The sequence below is a fragment of the Sprattus sprattus genome (assembly GCF_963457725.1).
Source record: "Sprattus sprattus genome assembly, chromosome: 7".
NCBI classification, from domain to species: Eukaryota; Metazoa; Chordata; class Actinopteri; order Clupeiformes; family Clupeidae; genus Sprattus; species Sprattus sprattus.
Window position 1 is genome coordinate 25,151,554 of NC_137926.1, and position 19,055 is coordinate 25,170,608.

Sequence of the window (19,055 nt, forward strand, 5' to 3'; positions counted from 1 at the left end):
TGTTGTTTCAAGGATGCGACAACTCAAGACATGTTTTAACACACAGTACTTCTTCCTGGACACGTTTCCCCAAAGTAGAGAAACAGATTTCCAAAAGGCTCTTTAATTCATAAAAAAATTATTTCCATGCCAGGATCAAGTCAGGGCCCAGTGCAGTACACAAAATCGAATGTCTCTATACACATCAATCTGTCCACATTCGCTCCACACTCGATACACATGAGTTATCAATACATTTTAGAGGCAGGATAGCAAATGCACGCATCTAGACGTACAGGATGACCCAGGTAAAGCAAATAGGAGACCAACTCTGTTTAGCCAAAAGCGACTGTGCTAATGAGACTGTTTGCTAGCAATGATCTGAGCCCCCCTGGCTGCAAAGGCACAGTCAACAGCCCCTTAACCTTCTAGGGACACTTATGGTGGTGGCACCTAAGTAAGTTCAAAAACCAGGCAGATGCCCACTACTCACAATGCAGAAGGAATAGCTATACAAACTGATTCCAAATTAAGATTGGTAGTCTTCCGTATGTAATGTAGGTGGATATTTAGTGGTTTATACACAAATGTTCACATTTCAGCTTTGCAGTGGTACAGCAGGAAATGTATTCACAGTGAGATGGCAGATAGATCTATCCTTGCCCTCACTGAGCCACCATTGTTTTGTTACCATACACATCTTCTGCTAACTGTGTAAATGTGTCATTTTCCTTGCTCTTGTTACATCACTCCCAGCCTTTCTAGCTCCATCTTTGTAAGAGCTGAGGGGATGAATGATGTCATACTTTGCTGCGTTTTGATTGGCCCTCAGCAGCTGGGCCTTGCCTTTTGTTGCGATGATGAGGAAAGGTTGGCATGAGCTCTGGCTCACATGCTGAAAAAGAGAATAGGAAAAAGGCTGATTACATCACAACACACCTAAATCAACTCACTTAAGAATCAATAATCACTAACTCATTGATCTTTCCGAAGTCTAACACCATACTCACGCAAAGGCTTTTCTTTGAAGTAGGAGCTTTCCAAGGTGTCTTTTGCAGAGGCCCTAAGAAAGAGAGGCAAGGGAAGAGGCTTAGGTTGCAAGGACTCCACAACAGATCCCAATACATCAGTTTATTACTGACTGCTAAATAAAGGGAAATAGTTTTGCTTTTTTTTATTTCAATTTTCAAAAGAATTATAGATAATCATCGGTGTCAGTTATGATTACATAACTGCTCATTAAATAAAACTATACTTAAAGATGCAGTCTGAAATTCTAGTGAAAGATTGTTGATATGTGAGCTCAATCAAATAACACCACCTCCTAAAGCAACGTGCAGATTGGCTGGAATTATTCATGGCTTGGTTTGAGTCACTACATTTGTTTCCAATTTACCGAGACAGGGCTGAGCAGAGTTTTTTTGAGCCCACACACTGAACAGACACAGCTACATGACCGTGAAGAGCAATGCGCTGAATTTTACAAAAAGTGTACTGTATTAGAATCGTGGACTGCACCGCTAAGTTATGTCTTCTAGGAACTTCAAGCAGCATTTGAGTGGGTGGATACCTGCGCTGAGGATTGTACATAAATAGCAGGTTGAGCACACGCAAGCCTGCCTCAGAGAGCCAGGTGAATTTGTTCTTCAGGTTGTTGTACGGCTGCTTTCTCAGACTGTACTGACCAACAAGTGGCAGCCGGGTAAAACCCTGCAACACAAGCGACCCGAGCACCACACAAAGAGATATCAAAATAAGAACACAAGAATAGAACACCAATGCAAAAGACAGCATGCAAGTCAGGGTGAGAGGGCTTCAATCTGGATACTAAAGGAAGTGGTTTTCCATGGACTCACACACATATACAAAAAAAAAAACTTAAAAACATTTGGGCAGACCATGTGACAGCGCTTGAAAAGGAGTGTAATATAACAGAGTAGTTCCTTCCGGAGTTCTCAGATACCCCAAAAGAAACAGAGAGATGCTCAGACTGTACCGGCCAGATATTCTCGTTGGGTGTCCCTAGAAGCTGCACGATCATGTCCACCTGCTGAATCTCTGAGCCGCCCGGCAGCAAGGGCTTATGGGCCAGAAGCTCGGCCAGGATGCAACCCACTGCCCTGTGGGGGAGGAGGGGGAGGATTGTTTAACAATTACCACGGCTCAAAGGGATTCTATGACAACCTGCAGAAATCCTTAGTATTACAACCCAATTATAAAGTCCTCTTGAGCGGGGAGGGCTAGTTTAAAAAACAGTGTCAGCATGTGAAGGATTGGCAGCTCCCTGTGAGGGGACGGATGCCCAGTTAATCAGCGTTTGATTGGGCAGTTGGCAAGGGTGGACAGATAGCAGACATACCACATGTCCAAGGCTGTGGTCTGAGTCTTGGAGCCTAGGAGGAGCTCTGGAGCTCTGTACCTGGAGGAAAGAGTGAAAGTGTCAGGGAAGAGAAAGGATTAAGAGGGCATTAAGTTGACATCAAATGCACTTACCATAGTGTAACTACACGAGGCGTCATAGGCTGGAGGGGAACACCATAGACCCGTGCCAGACCAAAGTCAGCTTAAAGGAGAGAAAAAAACTATTCCAGTAAGACAGGTACCAAGAAGGCCTTTCTAAAAACAGTCTCTATTAATGAAAACTATTCTTGTATAAAGTAATGTTTACCACACAATTGTATGCATGAATGTCAAAAGGAATCTGTAATTGAAGTAGGCTATATTAAGTTAGTATTTGAATAAGTGTCCCATAAACCATATCATTGTAGCTGTGTGCGCAGTAACTCACCAATCTTAACACAACCTTTGTCTGTCATTAGTAGATTGGAGACCTTCAGATCCCTGTCAGTCAAAGTCACAAGTGAACAACACATTGAATAAAGCTACAGCTTTGGACAGTTAAGAGCAGTCACATCTGAAACAGCTCTGGCAGGCAGCGCTAAGGTCAGGCTTTGGGAATCTGTCTGAGACAGCCAGAGGTCTTACCTGTGGAGAATGAAGTTGTGGTGAAGATATGCCAGTCCCTTGAGCAACTGAAGGATAATGCACTTCACCTACCAAAAAGGATAGTTGAGTTGAACACTCAGATCCTTCAAATATGTATCCTATTCTCTATGTGCTTCAGTGTGTATGTATGTATGTATGTATGTATGTATGTATGTATGTATGTATGTATGTATGTATATGTATGTATATCTGTATGTATGTATGTATGCATGCATGTATGTGTTTACCTGTGCCTCTGAGAAAGGAGACTGCATGTTTTCCAGCAGACTTGCCAGGTCCTGCTCACAGTAACCCATGACCAGAAATAGGCTAAGGGAAAACAACCACAAACATTATGCCAAGACAAGTGATGCTGATGCTAATGCAGGACTCAAGCCACAACAAAGACAGTGACGTACATGTACCCTACCTTTCTAAATGGTTGCCCACCACGACCTCCTTGAGTTCCACTATATTGGGATGCCTCAGTTCAAGCAGCAGGGTGATCTCCCTTAAACTGCTGATTGGTATACCTGAATGTTAGACACCCAAAGTTAAACGGAGCATCTAACTCCTGAGAGCAGGCATCAAGGGTCAGCAGCAAACTGTCCAAGCAAGGGAAACATTTAGGCTAAATGCATTCGGTAGTGTGGACACACTCACCATCTTTCTCCTTGTCCATCCGCACCTTTTTAAGAGCCACGATCTCATCTGTCTTTGTGTCACGAGCTCTATCTAGAGAGCACAACAGGTAGCATACAACATAAAATCTCCCTCTTGTTGACACTCACAAACATAGGCATACTCTTACGGAACTGCACGACAATTTATCGAATCATTACTTACACACAATCCCATATGTTCCTTCACCTATCCGATTAAATTTCTCGAACTCCTTGACACTTCTGCAGTTCCCCAGCTTTTAAATGACAAATAAGGTTGTTACTTTTTTTTATCAAGGAATTTGAATTCAACCCCAGACACATGAGGCAACACAATCTTATTAGCACGTTTCTTCATCCAGGTGGCCTAAGTAAATTGGCTAATAGAGCTGCAAAAGCCAGACCTACAGGTGCTAGCTGAATCCCAATGGGGTTGACTGTCCTGCAATTCAATTACTAATCTAAAACTATTAAGAAGGCAGGAATTGCGCCGTGTTACTATACCCTAGTGAGAGAGGGATGAGATGCTTGTCACATTTTGAATACTTTGAAGGAAGACCTCCCAATACAATGTTACGCGCCCCCAACACTCACCCTATCTTTTTGCGGAACTGTAAATGCCTTGCCATTTTTGATTGATTTCAATCTTATCGGATCCAGATCCGCGTCTGCTGACGTCTCCATCGGGGTACTACCGATTCTTACTGTCTTGTCTACCGATCTTAGCTCGCTGTAAAAAAAAAAAAAAAAAAAAAAAAAAAAAAGAACATTACAGCATGGCATGGCCAACCATACACGTTTCCGGAGTTCCGGAGATATTCTATTCTATTTTATTCTCACATGCTGTATAGTTTTGCTCATATGGCATACACGCGCACAGAAAATCATAACCTTGATCGAACTTGCATCACACTATTAAACCATGAACTTGTAGTGCATGAACGAAGGGAATTTTTAGTAAATAATGAAAGGAAACTTGGAAACATTGACTACACGTATTCAATTCGGGGGAGATACCTGGCTGTGGGGGCAGTCTCCATACTTTTAAAACGTACAGGTCATGAAGATTGGGGAGTTATAGGTCCACCTCCAACACTTATAGGTTGCCTTTTAGGTCTGGACTCCTTTGCTGCCTCTTCTATAGTTTTGGAAGGGGGCTCTGCCAGTAGGTTCTCTCTTGAAGGGACTGTAACTATGATGGTTGGGACTTGTGGAAGGCCACAGTTACCACTGGATGATGTAGTTGAATTGGGATCAGCTGCAAGCGTAAAAAATGGGAAGAAAGTTATCAGATGAATTTCTCTTAAGTATTTAGTTAGTGTAGAAGGTTTCACCATGAACAGCTTTACTAGTCCACTTAGGAATGCAGACCAGTCAAGATTTTTAACACGACAAAAACATTTTTGAAGGACTTTCTTACAAGCAGTTTGTTTAGTTAATTAATTACAAAAGTTTTGGGTTAAAGTATGTTTCATTTGTTAGGTCGATTTTTATTCACATCAGAAGTATATCATTATGTAAACATGGTAGGGTACTGAATGCTCAAGAGCTATTAAAAGCATTAACATACAATGTATATGTATACATTACTTTATTGCAACAAATGAACAGATGCTATAACTTAAAAATACTGTAGTTTTTCAATTTCAATCATTTTCAATCATTCAATTACTCCATACACAATAAACTGTAATGACTGAAATGTACTAAATCATGTATAATACATTGTTTCTACAAATCCAGCGCCTCATCTCTAAAGTGGATTATATAAATGTCATAACCCTTCTTTTTAAAATGTTCATCACAGGCTTTTTACCCTTAAAAAAAATGTGACACTCACTTTGAACCCATACAGTTGCAAGTCATTCGAATTCTTTGATTTTTTTTAGCTTTATGAACAAAACTTCATAGACATTCAAAATACCTCTCAACACACCTACCATCTAAAATACCTATCAACAACCATTTCAGTTTCTCTTGTGAAGGAATTAGGCCTACAACAAAAACAACATAGCATAGCCTGTATGAAGAACCCATTCGGCCACAACTTACCAGTGTCTTCGACCTTCTTGCTTGCTACACACCCCATTCCCCATTAAAGGGAGAAGTTCAGTCTAACGTGCATGTACATTAAGCTGCTATTGTTGTAATACTGTAGACTAATCCCTATCCCTCTCTCACTGCTCACTCACTCAATCCAACAATCTCCCTCCCACTCTAACTATTGGTTCGCAAACAATTAGGTCAACAGCCTGTGTTAACACTGAATAGGATGAGACAGGGTTTATTTCCAGACTATTTGACAGGAACATTTTCAATGATAAAGATATCAAGTGTAATGAAACTATACTTGACTTTAATAAATAACTAAAATATCATATCTAGCTGACATGCACTTGAATCCTATTTCGTGACATTTGCCAATAACAAACAAACAACCCTTTTGGTTTTGAATGTTTTTCATTGATGGCATTGTGTGAGCATCCACATCTTCTTTACGTATATTCATTTGGCCATCGCGTATCACGTGACAACACTGAGCCAGAACCAGGAAGAGTATTCCCAATAAGGAAAACAACAAAAATCTGAAGAAGCTGTGTCAGCGCCGTGATAAATAGCAAAAAGGAAAGGACCTACACGTTCAACCATGGACGGTAATGAATACTCGTTTAATCCTGTATAGATTAGCCAGATGTTGGCTAACGTTGTGTTACTATTTGTCTTTGCCATAGACCGTTTAGCCAAAAAGCTAGCTAGCCAGCTAGCAGTGTCTCTTGAATGTAGGGAGGCTAGCTGGCTGAGCAAGCAAGGTTAATGGTGGAAGTAATATTAATAATGTGGCCAACCAGTTAACAGTTTGCCTATATATATTCCATACCAGGCAGGAGGATGCTGCATTTATGCCAATGTTGGCAAGGTGCCATTATAGCTCGCCGATGAATGCTATAGGTCGCTTAACAAACTTTTTAAATTATTCTCTCGCCATCCTGCTAGCAAGCGTAACGTTTGCGTCAAGCTAGTTGACGATAGCCAACTTTAATTACTGCTTCAACGTAAGACAAATAACCATGTTTAGTTTGTCCTGCTATTGGTGTACTTTTATGGCTTTAATTGGGTGCCCTAATTTTTAAGAAAATCTGTAACATTGAAATGTGTAACTATGACGTTATACTACCTGTTACTTAGCAAGCTAAGGATACATGTCATTTTACAATTGATCCACCTTACTATTTTATGTGAATAACCAGCTGAATGGTGGATTCAACCCGTAATGTGTCTAAAGGCTATGCATCTGTATGTGTGTACACATATATCGTATTAGACACGATGAAGTCATTTATCTTACAGTATGTTTGACCAACTGTCCAGAATCATGTTCAGGCCATAGATAGGGGTCACTTGCTGTGTCAAGTGTCTGTCTGTTATCAAAACTGATCATGCAGTGATGGGGCTTTATTCTACCTATTATTCTTTAATCAGAAAGTATCACACTGCACAATGTATAGTTTTGGAGGATGTGGGAAAGAAAAACTGTCATGCCATGTAATGATTTTTTTCCTGTGTCTTCTCCCCCATAGAGACACTCTTTCAATTAAAGGTAAAGAACTGTTACTTTATACTGACATCAAAGCCCTTGTACCATAGATATGATGTAACTGCCTCCAATGCTGTTGGACCTGCTTCAGGACTATTACAGATCATTTGTTCTGTCTTAGTTTATAAAAACTAATTAACAGTTATTTAGGTACATTGACTATTGAAAATCATTTTTACAGTTCACAGCAAAACAGTTGGAAAGACTAGCGAAGAAGGCAGAGAAGGACTCAAAGTCAGAACAAGCCAAGGTTAAGAAGGTATGTTCAAATAGGGTTATTTAACATGTTGTGTTTAAGACTAGTTGTAACATTATGTAATTCTGAATGTTTAAAGGATGTGGTGATTATGGTCTTCTAAAAACTGTATTCTCAGTATGCTTTAGTACAAAGAAGCGTCTTGAGCGTCTTGCACCTGGACCTGAGCCAATCATATTTTCAAAGGGTGTGGTCATTGCGGTAATGGACATATCCAGAGTCGTGTCTGAGCTTTGGCTGTCAAAGGATCAAAGGAACATGATGTCATGGAGGCTTTTTACACCATCTAGATACAATATGATACAAACCAGATTTACACCTGTTTTTAATATGTGTCTCCAGTGTCCACATTGAGATCCGATTGCTTCGTCCAACTCACATCACATCCTTCTCTTGTTGCACGGGTTAAAAAAAAAAAAAACATACAACAAAACAAATGATAGAAAAAGAAGAAGATGGTAGCTATCCTTGAAGCCGCTGAAACTGCTGCTGGTAAACTACACGATTCCGTACTTCCACCCACATAGTTATTGTATGTGGATTGACAATGCCTTTACAGCTGCAGAGGTGGTTGGCTGATTGGATCACAATCCGTCCTCACTGCGTCTTGAGTGCATTCACACCTGTACTTTCATGTGGTCAAGCACCGATTTCAGTCCGATCACCCAAAATGCATTTTAATGCCAGCTGTAAGAAGCCCTATAGAGACCGCACTGTACAAAATCTAACAGGGTACTAATTGACTGAAGTTGTAGCCATTTAATTAAATCACTCTCTCTCTCCCTCAGTTTTGTGTTTATTTGCATACTAAATACTGTGCGCTGTTCATAGGATGGTACACAGATGATGCCGCTCCAAATCATACTGTTTTGACAGATTAAAGCTGCTGTATACATGAAACAATGTTTCTTAGGCTCCCGGTGACTAATTTGTAACAAAAAGACAATAAAACAATGTATTAACCAGCCAGGTGGAGGTTGGCTTGAACTGTTGAGTTCTAGTTTACAGCAGTTTGAAGGGTTCAGGGTATGCCTTAGCCCTCTTATAAAATTTCCTCTGGTAACCAGTAGGGGGCAGGGTAGCATATGATTTGGAAAGTCAAGCTATGGGTTTTTTTCCCAAGACACTTTTCTGACCTAATGGAAAATGTTGTTGTACATAGCTTAAAGCCATATCTGTTCCCTTTTACAAGCTGTTTCCCAGCACTATGAACTACATACGACTTAGTCATTGAATGAACTAGGTGTAGAATGTCCATGTTTCTATGTTTACCAGCAAAAAGGAAGTCATTCAGATGTGTGTTTACCTTTCACAACCACAATGCACCGGATGTAATGCATCATTGGTACCAGATTTTGCAATGTAAAACAGACATGGAAGAACTCTTTTGCAACGTGTCTGAGTGAAGGTCTTTAGTCTTTAATTAAATATCCCTGTAATCCAGTACCAGGGCCTTATTTTCTTAACGTAACGTAATTTGTATTTTGCGGCAGTCTTATGCAAAACAAGCTCAATAATGTTGCCTGTAGTTGATAGTTTGTGTTTGGTCTTTTCCGGACTCCAGGCCCTACAGCAGAAGAATGTGGAGTGTGCCAGGGTGTATGCTGAGAACGCCATTCGCAAGAAAAATGAGGGCGTCAACTGGCTGCGCATGGCCTCAAGGGTGGACGCTGTGGCCTCCAAGGTCCAGACTGCAGTCACCATGAAAGGAGTGAGTGTTGCTTCTCACGGTCCTCTAGTTGTATGTTCATTGTTAGCGCTTAAAAAAAAAAACCTCTGTTGTTCATACACAGCCCTGGCTCTGTAAATGGGAAAAAAGCATAAGGGCTTGCCCCGATCCATAACAATACCAGCCAATCAGCACAGTGCTACAGGAGCACTGTGACGAGGGGTGTAATTTGATTGTCTGTTGAGCTCAAATGACAACTTTTGCAAAATTGAATGGCGAACTGCATGTTTAATACATTTGGATAGTTGATTTATTCATTATGAAAGCATGGGAAACATGATGCCTAGGAAAAAAATATGTGAAACATCGAAGTTGGACTATGACTATCATGGCAAGGACCATACAAAGGAAATGCGTCACCATTTGATAGCTCAGAAACACCTGATTGAGCCTTTAGCCTGCGTTGATGTACCTTACGGGCATTAGCATCTCACACTCCCACATTAATTAACACCTCAGGAATGAAACCACTGATAACGCATTTGTATTTGTTTAGCATCCTTTTGAACAGATGCTTTATCCATTTATAGAAGGCAAATTCTTTTCCACTTCTTCACAACGTAGGTCACAAAGAACATGACACAGGTGACCAAGGCCCTAGATAAGGCTCTTGGCTCCATGGATTTACAGAAAGTGTCGGCCGTCATGGACAAGTTTGAGACACAGGTGCAGAACCTGGACGTTCACACCTCGGTAAGTTCCACGTAACTAGCCTGCACTGCCTAAGGAAATGTATACAAGTTCCCACGCTAGTTTCTTTTGTTTGAATGAACGTTTTACCTGCTTTTGTGCTTAACATATTATTTACATTCCAGGGTTAGGGTGTTGCGTCTTTCACCATTGCCTTTGCCTTCCTGTTCCTTCTGTTGTTGTTGTCAACTCTGCCTATCCTGCTTAATGTATTTCTCCAAAGTCAACATTCTAATTCTTCCCTCTTCTCCCTCTGTCCTTTGTGATGGCTCAGGTCATGGAGGACTCGATGAGCTCGGCCACCACACTGACCACACCACAGGAGCAGGTGGACGACTTGATCGTGCAGATCGCAGAGCAGAGCGGCCTGGAGGTGATGGACCAGCTCAACCAGCTGCCAGCTGGTGCTAGTTCTCTGGGAGAGAGCTCACGTGCCCAGGAGAAGGAGGACCAGCTCTCACGCAGGTAAATGGTCCCTCACACATACGTACATACGCTCAAACCGTATTCTCAAACCTATCTAACTGTTGAGTAAGCCCCATCCATAAAGAGGTATGACATGGATTTGTATTAAAAACAGTATTTTTATCAAATAATGAAATGCTATAACATTGTCAACAAGAATTTCTCCTTTGGACCACCGATATAAGTTTTCCTTCATTCTTCAGAATAACTGTTCCGTCAGTGTTATTCACTTAAACCAATGACTCACACACATACACACACATAAACATTATTAGACAACCAGACATATATGGATTTGCTCTTTTTTTATTTCCAGGTTGGCAGCCTTGCGGAACTGAGGCCCTCGTCTTAATGGCTGTTTCTGAGAGCGTAGAGCAGAGGCGAGAAAGAGACAGCCTGGACAGTTTGGCTCTCTGCGATTCTATTGAACTGTTCCTGCTGTGAGGACCTGACAAGCCTGTATTGATTTTCACCCCCCTCATCTATTTATATACACATTGGCACTCGTGTGGCTGAAAATACTACTGAGTGTGTGTCTCTTGTTCTTTCCCCCGCTCACACACACACTCACTTTCTCCCGTTTTACACTGTAAACAATCTGTCTCCCCTGTGACTTTTTGTCCTCCCTTTCTATTTCTGTCTCTTTTCCATCACCTCTTTCCCCATATGACACTCTCTATCCTCTGTTCTCTGCCCCGTACCCCCCCCCCCCCCCCCCTCGTCCCCCAGGCCCCCACAGATGCTGGCTTCAGTTTGAGCCTCTGACATCTGAGGTTCAGTATCTGATCACATAATCAAAAGAGTAGAACTCTTTTAGAGATGTTTTGAAAATGTACAAAGGAAATTTTAAAAGTATAAACAAGTTACGGTATTTAGGAATGAGTGCTGCTTTCAGCCCTGCTATGTCCTTGGGTGATTGGTCTCTACTCTCCCCCTAGCAATTTAAGTTTCACAGTCTTCTCCAGAGTCTTTATATGCTTGTGTTATCCAGACTGAGACAGGAGTAGGATACTACTAGATTGGAATTGGAAAATTGGACTGCAGCAGGTGGCGATTCTGATGCAGCTGTGAGAGCAGCCAACCGTAGAACAGTCACGATACTTTTCAGACCTGATTTGCTGTAGATATTTGCCAGACGAGGGACATATTTATGGACAAACACTAAGACATCTGGGAATGGTTCCCTTCGACCACTTCTCCCTCACTCCTGTTTCACACCATTTGAAGTCATGGGACTTAGTCACAGCATAACCATTCATCATTTGCATTGCATGCAGTATAATACTGCTGCAGAATATATCATTTTTGTCAGTTCTGGAAAACGGCTTTTGAATTTGTATAAAGCATTGAAACATCTTTTATTTTTGTTGCTGGATTGTTCAATTTATTTTGTAATGTCTTTTTCAGTGCTTCGTGTTTGTATCATTCTGATGTGTCTGGTTGCTTTGGTGATTTTGTTTCTTGATGGTGGTGTTGTTTATTTCATGAAGGCCTTACTGTCACACAGCTGCTTGCCTGGGTGCTCCTCCTCAGTGCCTCCGTCAGAAAACCCATAGAGAGCTTAAGAGCTGTAACGACAATAAGAAGCCCCCCACCCCCATCTCATCCCATCCACCATCATTACCATTACTGGCTCCATGTTGTCATAGAAACAAGGAGGTCCCCTTTCCTCTCTCTCTCTCTATTTCTGTGTCACTCTGTAGCCTTGTCACAATCAGCCCTGGGTAAATCTTTGCTTGGTTCCTTCCGCCATGATGACTATCATGATTTTAATTTAGGTTTGTTTTGTTTGGTAAGCCTCCCCCTCTCTCATTTGACATGCTGGGGCAGGGGTTTATTTGTACCTTAACTTTTAAAATACTCAAACTGGCAGAGATTTTTCTTTTGTATATTTAACTTGTGGAAATAAAAAAATCCCTCTGGTATTCATATTTGTGATTTTACTATTGTATTTAATGGTTTACGTAGGTGATTTAACAGTAGTCTGTGACATTGTCTGTTACATTGCTGTGACACCTGTCATTGCCCATTAGGTTAATGTTATCTGTTTTACAAATGGATATGAATTTGCTCAACACAAGAGCATTGCAGCCTTGGAAGGAATTGGCTTGGGGCTGTTTTTCCCCCGTGTCAGGTACGAGCTGGTTCCCACACTGCAGTGGTGAGGCACGGCCTCCGCCTTCCCACTCTCGGCAGCTGTCATCCCTGCTAATGTCACAAGAGCTCTTCACATCAGCAGATTGTCAGGTTCAAAATGCATTGAGAGAACCTCTTGTCTTTCACAGAACCATGTCACAAGATGATTGAGTCATGGCTTAAAGTAGGCCAGTACACCTTATGTGTGACTGGGGATTCCTTGGCAAGGTTTTTTGTGTGTTAACCTGCAACCAGAATTGGCTGCAACAGTGTTGCCTTATTTGCAATGTCTTTGGAGTTGGTGGTTGATATTTGCTTGTGTATTACAGACTGAACGGGTCAGATTTCACAATCATGTTTTTCTGTATACTAGTTAAGCACGACATGAAACTGGAAACCATCACAATGTGAGTCTGTAGTCAGGATATGAGCTCTAAATTATTCATTGACCTCATGGTCAGATTTAAGCAGTAAGTCAGATTTGGAGGATACAAGTTTAATATATGGCAAAATATAGAATTGTCTGTATTTATCAATATACATATCCATTTATCATTCTCACCACCAGAAAGAGTATATTTCAACAGAGGGGGGCCTAAATTCATTGAAGGGCAACGAGCAAATTCCACTGCGCATGACCTAAACCTCATTCATTAACTTGGCTAAATCATTTTGCAAATGTAATACCATGAGCAGGATGCTCAGCGCAAACCTGCGTGAGTCAGCATAGTGCTCCCACACACCACACGATAGCTTTAGTTCATGCACGACGGACTTTGCTCGTTGCCCGTCGATGAAATTAGGGCCCAGAAAATGAATCTGAAGTTGTTATTTGCGTGACGTTTCAAGAGATTAGATTGCCCCCTGTCGCCTACCCTCACCCCATTGACAGCACTGAAATGCATCCGCCTAAAGCCCGTCGTCCTTTGTTTAATTTGGATTAAGGAACAGTGGCTTTATTTTTCCCACACACCCACTAACACTAGATAAAAACAAAACATATTTAGGTTTCATATTTATGCAAACGATTAAGCCTTTTAATTTTTAAAGCCATTGCGTTTAACTGCGGCATCGCCGTGTGAGGGTATAGCTTCAGTCCATCTACAGTTAGAGACGACGCTTTTGTGTGCAATTGCATAGCCTACATCAGTCACATAACACAATGTAGGCTATCCAGGGGATCCGGGGGAGAACACCCCCTCTATGTGATTTCTCTCATATGACGTTGGCGTTTCTTCAGGAAGGCAACCAGAGAGTTAACGCTTTGGGCTGTTCTCATTGGATTAGCCAGGGTTTAGCAAGTGAATGGGTAAATGAGAGAAGCTGGGTAGGCAGGGGTAATGACAGCTGCAATCAACAGACAAAAAGGAACACGCACAACGTCGGCTTTTAGGCGGTAGACATTTTTGCTATTTGTCCGGAAGAGGAGATACGAGCTAGGACAATTCGACAGAATTATGACATTTCATATCCGTGGGGGACAGAGGCATTTGAGCTGCACGGGGCGGGGTAATGTCTAAGTTCCGGTAGAGCGAGAGCAAAGCGAGCACAGTCAAATGGGTTCCAGACGGAATTTACCGGGCGCGGCTGCCGACGTAGTGATTGTATCCCCGGTCTGGATAAGTTTTTAAAGTGTACGGTGAACGAGAGACGGCTCCAAATAGACCAGGGACACGGCAGACAGGGGACGCGTTGTGTAGCGCCCCTCTGCCCCCTGTCCGTCAAAACGATGAGGACGCTATTAGCATTCTGTTGTCTCTTCTTCGTAACGGGAGGAGCGGACCATACAACGGCAGACAGGTCCACGGTAAACAGCGACATCGACGAGAACGTGACGGCCGACAGCAACAGAAGGTATCTAAATATTGGAGACGGGACATCTCAAGAATTTGAGTTCCCCGAGAATACGAAAGGCGTGATTGTTATATCAAGTAAGTACCGGAGTGCGGCGAGTAGAAAGGGCCGGGAAAGCTGGAAGCAAACCGTACAAGTGAGCTCTTTGGACCCAGATGTGCTTTCCATTTTGAACGTAACTGATAGCGGACGCACGGGACCTGTGAGGAGTTATATTATCAGCATTCGCTCAGGTCTAGCAGGCCGTGCGCCGCTGCTTATCCAGCTCATGGACCTGGACCCGAACTCTAATCCGGTTCTTATTGAAGAGCGGTCGGACTATTCTATCAGAGTGGCGCCTGGAGACGATGACCCCGCCACCCGGCTCATACAGTCGGGTGGGTTGTCCCATTTCTCCGAAAATCCTGTGCTTTTCGCCCTGCTGCCGCTTATATTCATCAACAAGTGTGCTTTTGGATGCAAGGTGGAGGTAGAGGTTTTACGGGGGCTGCTGAAGAGGCCTGTGCCACTGCTGCTTGGTGTGGTGGGCCAGTTCCTGGTCATGCCGCTCTATGCATACAGCTTGTCCAGGCTGGTCTCCCTTCCCAAGCCACTGGCCCTGGGCCTGGTCATCACCTGCTCAGCTCCAGGCGGTGGTGGAGGCTACCTTTACAGCTTGCTGCTGGGTGGAGATGTGACTCTCGCCATTTCCATGACATTGGTGTCCACAGTGGTGGCAGCGGCAGCCATGCCCCTGTCATCAGCTTTGTATGGGCGTCTACTGGGAGTCCATGCCGCCCTGCACGTGCCCTTCGTCAAGATCCTGGGCACGCTCCTGTTCATCGCCATACCCATCTCTCTGGGCATGCTGGTGAAGCTCCGTCTGCCGGCACTCACCCGTGTGCTGCTCACGCTCATCCGGCCCTTCAGCTTTGTCCTCATTGTGGGCGGCATCTTCATGGCATACCAGATGGGCGCCTCCATTCTGGCGAATGTACGGCCGCAGATCGTGGCGGTTGGTGTGACGGTGCCACTCTTCGGCCTGGCACTGGGGCTGTGCATGGCGCGGGGCGCAGGGCTGCCGCTGCCCCAGAGGAAGACGGTGGGCATTGAGGTGGGCGTGCAAAACAGCCTGCTGGCCCTGGCGGTCATGCAGCTTTCTTTCCGCAGGACGGAGGCTGACTACGCCTCTCAGGCCCCCTTCATCGTGGCACTCAGCAGCACCTCAGAGATGCTGCTCACCGTCCTGGCACACATGGCCCACCGACGCCTCTGCTCGGCCCCTGCCAGCATTGCCCAGACTGACGCCTGATTGTAGCCACCTGACACAGACTCAACACCCCTCAGTCTCAGCCTGAGGATTTTATCTGTATGGAAAACCACCACTGGAAGCATTCAACAACAAGTCTGAGTCAGAAATGTGCGTACAATGAAGCCACACTGCTCACAGGGAATAGTGCCTGTGAACTGACTGTGAAGTTTTTGTTTTTGTTTTTGTCTTGAAACCAAAGGCCTTTTTTCCTACCCTGGCCCCCCCCCACCCCCCCCTGTTTCTGTTTTATTTTTTCTTATACTTTTCCTATAAAAGTTCAAATGAAAAAAATCATGTAAATAACACAGAGAGATACTTATGAAAAGATTAATATTTTTCTATGAGATTTTTTCGGTTTGGTTGTTTTTGTAATTGAAATGATTACCATGTATCATGTTTACAAATGGTCTGTGTTGTCGGAATGAGACTGCGACTGTGTTTTTTTGAGGTGGGAAATCTATACGGTGTAAGGTTCTATATGGTGTCAAAAAAAGGTGTTCCTACTGATTGTTCCTCTGGATTCAAAGGAGGGTATCTGAGAATCCATGTACTTGAATAATGCAAAAGAGGAAATATAAATAAAAGCAGTTTGCCAAAAGCACACAAATTAAGTATTTTTAAATGGCGTATCAAAAAACGAAGCTCTCATTAGACAAGGAGGAGCCTGGTTGTATGGAATATGATATGTGGAGGGATGTATTTGGCTTCGTTTGGTTATTCAAAGGCCCTGTTTGCTTGTGAATGTGTGTCCTGCTCCGTGCTGATTTCCATAAGAGCATTTGCATCATTGTGTTCGAATGTGGGGTTGAGTCAGTGTGAGTTCTAAGCTCTTTATCTGCCTTTCCTGCTAGGCTAGAAAGGGGCTGTTGCGCTATGTGGCCTCATAGTTATTTCCTCCAAAATAGGGTTATTGCGAGAGGAAAAAGGCTAACCTACCCAGCAAGCACTTGTTTGTAACCAAGAGAAAGGGGAAACACTGAGGTCGGAGTCCAGCAGAAGAAGAGAAGGCATGTGATCATGCGGTGAGGGTGTGAGTGTGTGATATGAGAATGCAGAAGGGAACATGTCATGACAGGATTGGGCAGGCTGGGTTTTTATGGTATGTTTTACAGAGACATAAGTGAGGGAGGGAAATTCTGTGGTCTCCATGTCAGTTTAGCCAAGGCTGCACTAAAGAATGCTTTCGATTTCACAGAACGGTGCCAAATTTAGGTGGACAAACACACTCCACTCCCCCACATACACAGCTGTTTTCTGATCACATCTGTTGTGCATTTGTAGCTTTGTTGGCTCAAAGCACGTTGCCATAAGGGGCCTGACAGCACCCACTGGAATGTAGCCCAGGGTTTACAGGCTTTGCTTAATTATTTGGTTTTAAAAGGCCTTGTCAAGCCTTAAGTGGTTCTGTAGAAAACAGCCGAATTATGTCTTTGATTATCTTCTGCTTAAGCTCCTGCTCTTTTTCACAAAAACTGGTGAAAACAAGTATGATCAAAGTTATTTTTGATATGACCACACAAGGTAGCACATCATCAGCATGTTCAGTATAGAAACTGTTGCTATGTCCCTTTAATGGATACTCTTGTATCTGCTCTAAAGCCACTCCTCTCAGCTGCAGGATTATTTTTCATCACGAGTTACTCTGATATTTTGATGGTGATGTATGTTTACGCTGGAGCTGAAATTGTGTAAGACACTTGATAGGGGAATCAGAGGGCCTGTTGGATTCCTCTGTCCACAACAACTCACTAGTCTAAAAGAAGAGAATCCTGATTTAAGGAAGACTCTTATTTTATGCCCACCAGTTACTCATTTTATTTAAAAACATTTTAATTTCACTTACTTCAGTATATGTGGAAGAGAGGACAATCTCTAGGGGAAAGTATCTTGACTTTTCTCCCAGCTGCTATGGTAACTTGACCTTATTTCTCCAGGCTGTTGACATCACCTCTCCTATCAGTCACCTTTACACGAGTAAACACACATTTTGCACGTCATTCATTCCACTTTAATTAAACTGATGACCTCTGCCCTGGGAGCTAACACACAACGGTCAACATGACATTTTTCTGTCTGACTCCTGACTTTCTCTTTTACAGTTCTACATTGTATATAATTGTATGTCAACTAGAACGCTTAGGCATGCAGACATTCATAATGTTAACTTTAATGTGTTAATGTTTAATAGTAATACCTTACTCACCCACCAAGTTATTACTGCGTTACTGGAGAGTCTGCAGTCCTTTACCTCTGCCTCACCTCCTCTCCAACTCAGAACGAAATGCACATTCAAATTGCCAAACTGTCCTTAGACTATCAGGCTACAGAGTGTAGCACAACTGCAAGAGAACAGATAAATGCTGTATAAATGTGAAAGAGTGAGTGTATGATATCTGCATGTGGTTTATTTGGCTGTGCATGTTTGTATCGCTTACTATCCCTTTAACACTTACTGATGTGAATCAATGCAAAGATTGATTTTAGCAGGTTTAAGACAACCAGCTTCAGAGTACAAAAATGGGCAATTTGATGAAGTGCCATGTGAGTCTCTCTAGTGCCTAGGCAGTGCCATATCCATTTGGAGGAATAGTAGAGATCATGTGCCAGTGGCAATGGTGTCAGCTGCAGTCGACAGGCTGACGGGTGATCCCATGCCCTCTATGTTGTGTCCGCAGCATTCTGCTCCTCTTGTGCAGAGGTTTCATGGCACAATAGAGAAAGTGCTTAAACATTCATGAGACAGTTTCGATTAAACTTTAATGAGATCCTTTCACCTCTCAGGAGCCCATCCTCCCTGCTGCAGTACCAGGATTCCCAAGAACACCCAGCAAGATAAAAGGCGTGGGAGTCCATCAGGGAACAATCGCTCCTTCATAGCTCTGTTATCACACTCAAATACAACATTGGGAAACGCTTAGGAATGGAGTTTTCATGTCTGTGAACGAGGTGCAGTTTTAGTCTCACCTATTCATAATCTTTACACAGCCGCGCACACACTCACACTTAGTTCTAGAATGGGCAGTATGTGTGTACATAGATCTCAAGCAATCCATTTTGCATTGTTTACTGGCAATGGGTGTCATCAGTGTGTCATCATGGTAACAACATTCCTCTAATGGACTGGCAAGTAGTGTTTACCTTGAGAGAATCGATCATGTATGTCATTCTAGAGAGGACCAGAAAGAGGCCTACTCTGAAATGGATCAGACCCACATCACTACCAGAGGCAGCCGCTGTTTGGCAAGAGTCTAACATTGTGCTGAGAGACAGACGGCGCCAAGGGAGAGGCTTGTACTATTTGCCATGCAACATTACTGGCCAAGTTGATTACAAATTGATCTGCTTGTCTCTCGCTTGTCTCACCGTTCAATACTTTTCAAACCTCACATGGAGTCCTGTACTCTAACACTGGC

At 43.0% G+C, this 19,055-nt stretch overlaps 3 protein-coding genes across 3 annotated transcripts; 2 read left to right on the plus strand and 1 right to left on the minus strand.

Moving 5' to 3' along the window:
• Positions 1 to 146: 146 nt before the first annotated feature.
• cdk10 (cyclin dependent kinase 10) lies at positions 147 to 4,340 on the minus strand. The gene is made up of 13 exons (XM_080842100.1): positions 4,221 to 4,340; positions 3,811 to 3,883; positions 3,628 to 3,699; positions 3,395 to 3,497; positions 3,213 to 3,294; positions 2,965 to 3,032; positions 2,768 to 2,820; positions 2,473 to 2,542; positions 2,339 to 2,398; positions 1,976 to 2,099; positions 1,550 to 1,689; positions 990 to 1,042; positions 147 to 874 (listed from the first exon to the last, which is right to left on the minus strand). Exons 1-13 carry the CDS (start codon positions 4,308 to 4,310, stop codon positions 780 to 782), a joined length of 1,083 nt encoding a protein of 360 aa, XP_080698226.1. The 5' UTR covers positions 4,311 to 4,340; the 3' UTR covers positions 147 to 779.
• A 1,837-nt stretch (positions 4,341 to 6,177) lies between these two features.
• Positions 6,178 to 12,292, plus strand: chmp1a (charged multivesicular body protein 1A). Its single transcript, XM_080842760.1, has 7 exons — positions 6,178 to 6,280; positions 7,205 to 7,224; positions 7,403 to 7,480; positions 9,042 to 9,188; positions 9,771 to 9,899; positions 10,171 to 10,361; positions 10,678 to 12,292. Exons 1-7 carry the CDS (start codon positions 6,274 to 6,276, stop codon positions 10,697 to 10,699), a joined length of 594 nt encoding a protein of 197 aa, XP_080698886.1. The 5' UTR covers positions 6,178 to 6,273; the 3' UTR covers positions 10,700 to 12,292.
• Positions 12,293 to 13,927: 1,635 nt separating this feature from the next.
• slc10a3 (solute carrier family 10 member 3) lies at positions 13,928 to 15,740 on the plus strand. Its single transcript, XM_080842347.1, has one exon. The coding sequence runs from the start codon at positions 14,227 to 14,229 to the stop codon at positions 15,640 to 15,642; it is 1,416 nt and encodes a 471-aa protein (XP_080698473.1). The 5' UTR covers positions 13,928 to 14,226; the 3' UTR covers positions 15,643 to 15,740.
• The last annotated feature ends 3,315 nt before the right edge of the window (positions 15,741 to 19,055 follow it).